The sequence below is a fragment of the Portunus trituberculatus genome, chromosome 5 (genome assembly GCF_017591435.1).
Source record: "Portunus trituberculatus isolate SZX2019 chromosome 5, ASM1759143v1, whole genome shotgun sequence".
In the NCBI taxonomy this organism is placed as follows: domain Eukaryota; kingdom Metazoa; phylum Arthropoda; class Malacostraca; order Decapoda; family Portunidae; genus Portunus; species Portunus trituberculatus.
Window position 1 is genome coordinate 4,404,429 of NC_059259.1, and position 5,000 is coordinate 4,409,428.

Below are 5,000 nucleotides of genomic sequence, written 5' to 3' on the forward strand. Positions count from 1 at the left end.
TAATCCCCCCACATGAGTTTCTGAAGCTGTATAAATTCACCAAGTAGTCGCCAGAATGAATATGGAGATTCACATTTTTTAGGGCATTTCAAGACAGTTTGGCATGTTTTTGGAGCATTTTAATACAGTTTCGCTACGATAACACCATTTTATTGACATTAACAGGGGTCTATGGAAGTCAAAAGATTAATGGCCACAGTCTTCACTATTTTAATCCCCCACATGAGTTTCTGAAGCTGTAGAGAATCTCCAAATAGTCACCAGAATGAATAGGGAAACACGTCATAGTACTGAAGGGGTTAATGGAAGTTATAGCGTAAGTTTGTAATGGTAGTAATAAATGGATTAGTAAGTTTTGAGTGTATTAATGGGAAAAAAATATAGCACACATATATATACTAACCTCTCTCTCTCTCTCTCTCTCTCTCTCTCTCTCTCTCTCACAGGTTGGAGTGCGTCTGGACATTCTCCCACACACCCCACGTCGCCTCATCCCTCCTCTCGCACTCTCCCTGGACCTACGCACTCTCTCCTCTCCCTTGCCGCTCTCCCAGAAAGACCCAGTGCCCTTCCTCGGAGGCTACACCCACGATCACACCTACTACCACCACCACCCACGCCGCTACCACCCACGCCCGCCCAGCCACGCGCACGTTCATGAAGGGAGTGAAGGAAAGAAGGAGGTCTGAGAGAGAGAGAGAGAGAGAGAGAGAGAGAGAGAGAGAGAGAGAGAGAGAGAGAATAAGTAAAGAAAGAGGATATCTGAGAGAGAGAGAGAGAGAGAGAGAGAGAGAGAGAGAGAGAGAGAGAGAGAGAGAGAGAAAGAACACGAGCTGGTCTCCTTGTTCTGCTTCCATTCGTGCAATAATGTTTTGGTGACACGTGACACGTTTGTTTCATTAATCATCGCTCACACAGTAAATGTTTTATTTGTTTTGGCTTGTTTTTTTTATCCTTCACACACAAAAGGAAAGAAATTAATAGGTAAAAAAACAATAAAATAAGTAATAAGTACATAATAACAATACTATTACTACAGGCTTCACTATTTTAATCCCCCACATGAGTTTCTGAAGCTGTGTAAAATCACCAAATAGTCACCAGAATGAATGGGGTGACTCATGTTTTTTAGGGCATTTTAAGACAGTTTGGCATATTTTCGGACATTTTAAGACAGTTTGGCATGTTTTATAGAGTATTTTCAGACAGTTTGGCATGTTTTTGGGGCATTTTAAGACAGTTTGGGATATTTTTGTGGCATTTTAGACAGTTTGGCTACGATAACACCATTTTATTGACATTAACAAGGGTCTATGGAAGTCAAAAGATTAATGGCCACAGTCTTCACTATTCTAATACCCCACATGAGTTTCTGAAGCTGTGTAAAATCACCAAATAGTCACCAGAATGAATATGTTTTTATTTTTTCGTGCAAACGCGTATCAGTCACTCTTTTTTCTCTATCTCTCTCTCTCTCTCATTCTTTAGTCTCATTCTGTTACTCTCTTGCACTTTTTCCACGCGCTAAAAATTACTCTACACCACTAAATCATTTTTCTTTCTCGTCACCCACTCTGTTTCCATCACTCCCATAAAATCATTCCTCTCTCTCGTCACTCAGTCTGTTTCTATCAATATCTCTCGTTTAACAGGCAAGAATTCACCTGTTTCTTTCAGTCAAGGCTTCAAATCATTCTTCTCTTTCGTCACTCAGTCTGTTTTTATCAATGCCATAATTCACTCCTCTCTCTTATCATTCAGTCTGTTTCTGTCAATATCTCTCGTTTTATAAGCCCGAAATCACATCTTTATTTTAATTCAAGTTTTAAATCTTTCCTGTCTCTTAGGAGGGAAGGAGAGAGAAGCAGTGAGGGAGGAGGGGAGTGAAGGGAGTAAAGAAGGAAAAGTGAGAGGGGAGAGGAAGGGAGAGGAGAGAAGAGGGAAAGGTTAGAATAGGGATTTCATGTTTAGGGTTGAGTTGGTGCTTTGGAGAGAGAGAGAGAGAGAGAGAGAGAGAGAGAGAGAGAGAGAGAGAGAGAGAGAGAGAGAGAGAGAGAGAGAGAGAGAGCACTTTTAATCCAATCTTTTAACACATGAATAAATGTTCTACTATTTCTATTTGATCAGTCTGTTTCTATCAATGTATTTCGTTTTATAGATCAAAATTCGCTTTTTTTTTTTTTCTTTCAGTGAAACCTTAAATTTTTCCTCTTTCTTACCATTCAGTGTGTTTCTATCATTGTTTGTCGTTTTATAAGCCAGAAGTAACATTTTCTTTCTATCAAACCTTAAATCTTTCTTCTCTCTCAATATTCAGTCTGTTTTTATCAATGTTTTTTTTTTCACTTTACAGGTCAGAATTTACATCTTTCTCTCTGTTTCATAAGGTAGAATTTACATTTTGCTTTTTCCATCAAGCCTCGAATTATTCCTTTCTCTCTCAATATTCAGTCTGTATCTATCATTGTTTTTTTTTTTTTTAATTTTACAGGTCAGAATTCGCATCTTTCAGTTTTATAAGGTAGAATTCACTTTTTGTTTTTTCCATCAAGCCTCGAATCATTCCTTTCTCTCTTATCATTCACTCTGTTTTCCATCAATGCCTCTCGTTTTACACGCCACGTTGCCAACATTCACATCACATTTTTTTTCTGTCATGCCTCTAGTCAATGTCCTCTTTCGCCAACCAGTCCGTTTTTCATCAATCTCTCTCTCGTTTCACATGTTAATTTGCCAATGGTCACAGCTCGAGTCACTGTCCTCTCTCTCGCCTCCCAGTCTGTTCTCCATCAATTTCTTTCATTTTACAAGTCAATTTAGTCAACAGTCACACCTTTCCTCACCAAGCCTCTACACTGTCCTCTCTCGTCACCCACTTATCAATGTCTCGTTTCACATGTTAAATTTGCCAACAGTTGCATTTTTCTCTCCGTCAAGCCTTTAGTCACTGTCCCCTTTCGTCAGTCAGTTTGCTTTCCATCACAATCTCGTTTGATAGGCCAGAATTCACCTCTTTCTTTCATCTTTTCTCATCATTCACTCTGTTTTTCATCAATATCTCTCGTTTTAACGAAATTATTAGCCAACAATCGCATCTTTCCTCTCCGTCAAGCCTCGAGTCACTCTCCTCTCTCGTCACCCAGTCTGTTTGTTTTCCATCAACAAGTCAATCAGTCGTCACATCTTCTTTCCCGCCAAGCCTCAACTCATTCTCTGTCACACACCCCGCGTCCCACCCACTGTCGCTTCTCAGACCTTCCAAACGGACGATAATCCCACCGACCTGTCTATTGTCGGTCCTGTGGGGTTGTCGGCCGTGTGTTCAGCCCTGCAGGGAACGTGGTGGTGGTGGTGGTAGTCGGGGAAGGGAACGGAGCAAGGCCAGGAACACAAGAGGGACTTTGTGGCGCCACGGCGTGGCGCCACATCGTGGCGGGGATGTAACTCTCCATGACTTTCTATTGTTTAGAAGCTGTCCAGTGCACTCGAGCGTCTGTGACCAGCGACTGTGGCGTGCTGTCGCTCATCCCCGCCACAGCCTGGCGCGACTGCGTCAGGACCCGCGCACACCTGTGACTGGCTGAGCTACAAGCAGTCAGTCACATACCTCGTCGTGGTGCCAAGACGTGCCGCTACAAAGTCGCTCGTGTGTTCCCGGCCTAAGGCTTATATTCTGAAACACTTCCGTGCCTCACAGCACATCCACTATTTTCCAAGGGCTCTAGTTGAAGTGACGCGGGTTTTTAAGGCTGTTTCTGTGATTCTAGCGACATATTAACAAATTTTCTGCATTATCAACAGCAAAACACTCTGGAACTCGGCTAAAGGTGTCTGTGGTCTATTTTCCAAGGGCTCTAGTTGAAGTGACGCAGGTTCTTAAGAGTGTTTCTGCAGTTCTAGTGACATGTTAACACATTTTCTGCATTATCAACAAAACAAACACTCTTAAAAACTCGTCTAATTGTCTGTGTGGTCTTTAAAAATGGTCGCGGTGAGAGAGGGAAGCGTTTCTGAACATGGCGCTAAGAACAGAGGGGGAAGAAAGGCAGGCTTTCCAATGGCTCTAGTTAATGTTACACCGGTTTTCAAGGCTCTAGTTGATGTTACGCGGATCTGTAAGAGTGTTTTTATGGTTTAAATGGGATTAATTGAAGTTACACGGGTTTTCAAAGGTGGTTTAACAGTTCTAAAGGATCTATGTTGATTTTTAAAGATGTTTTTATATTTCAAAGGTGGTTTAATTGAAGTTACGAGGGTTTTCAAGAGTGTTTTTATGGTTCTGAGGACTCTAGTTGATGTTACACAGGTTTTCAAAGGTGATTTTACAGTTCTGAAGATTCTATGCTGGTTTTCAAGAGTGCTTCATGTTTCAAAGGGAGTTTATTTGAAGCTGCAAGGCTTTTCAAAGGAGGTTCTACTGTTCAAAAGGCTCTACTTGAATATCTGCTGATTTCAAAGGGAGTTAAGTTGAAGTTACAAGAGTTCCTAGTAGTGTTCTTATGGTTCTAGTGACAACATTTCTACATTACTGACTGGGGAAACAGTCTTGGAAACGCGGCTAGTCATCTCTGTAGCCTTGGAAAATAGTTATCTTATGCTTTCTAAGTTTCGAGTGACAGATTAACAACATTTCTACATTACTGACAGGAGAAACAGTCTTGGGAACCCGGCTAGTCATCTCTGTAGTCTTGGAACACAGTAGTGGTGAGATAGCAAAGCGTTTCAGAACACAGACTTTTGCATGAATCTGTGGTGAAGTCCTGTGCTGCCCTGTGGTGGTGTCAGTGAGTCTATAAGTGACAAGATCCATTTTTTTCTGCTTCCCTCGTGTCAGTCAGTCAGTCAGTCATTGGCACTTCATATACTACTGGCACTGGTATATATATACGTAGACACTGACCGGGCACTGAAGAGATAGAGAGAGAGAGAGAGAGAGAGAGAGAGAGAGAGAGAGAGAGAGAGAGAGAGAGAGAGAGAGAGAGAGAGAGAGAGAGAGAGAG

General features: G+C 41.7%; 1 protein-coding gene across 2 annotated transcripts in view; it reads left to right on the plus strand.

The window, feature by feature from the left end:
• LOC123513599 overlaps window positions 1-726 on the plus strand; it is a 6,838-nt gene extending 6,112 nt beyond the window's left edge. For both annotated transcript variants that reach the window (XR_006677411.1, XM_045270858.1), the window contains one exon: window positions 447-726. Coding sequence is in view for 1 of the 2 variants with exons in the window: in XM_045270858.1 (XP_045126793.1) it covers window positions 447-689 (243 nt within the window). In the remaining variant the exon portion in view is untranslated. The remainder of the gene's footprint in view (window positions 1-446) is intronic.
• Window positions 727-5,000: the final 4,274 nt, after the last annotated feature.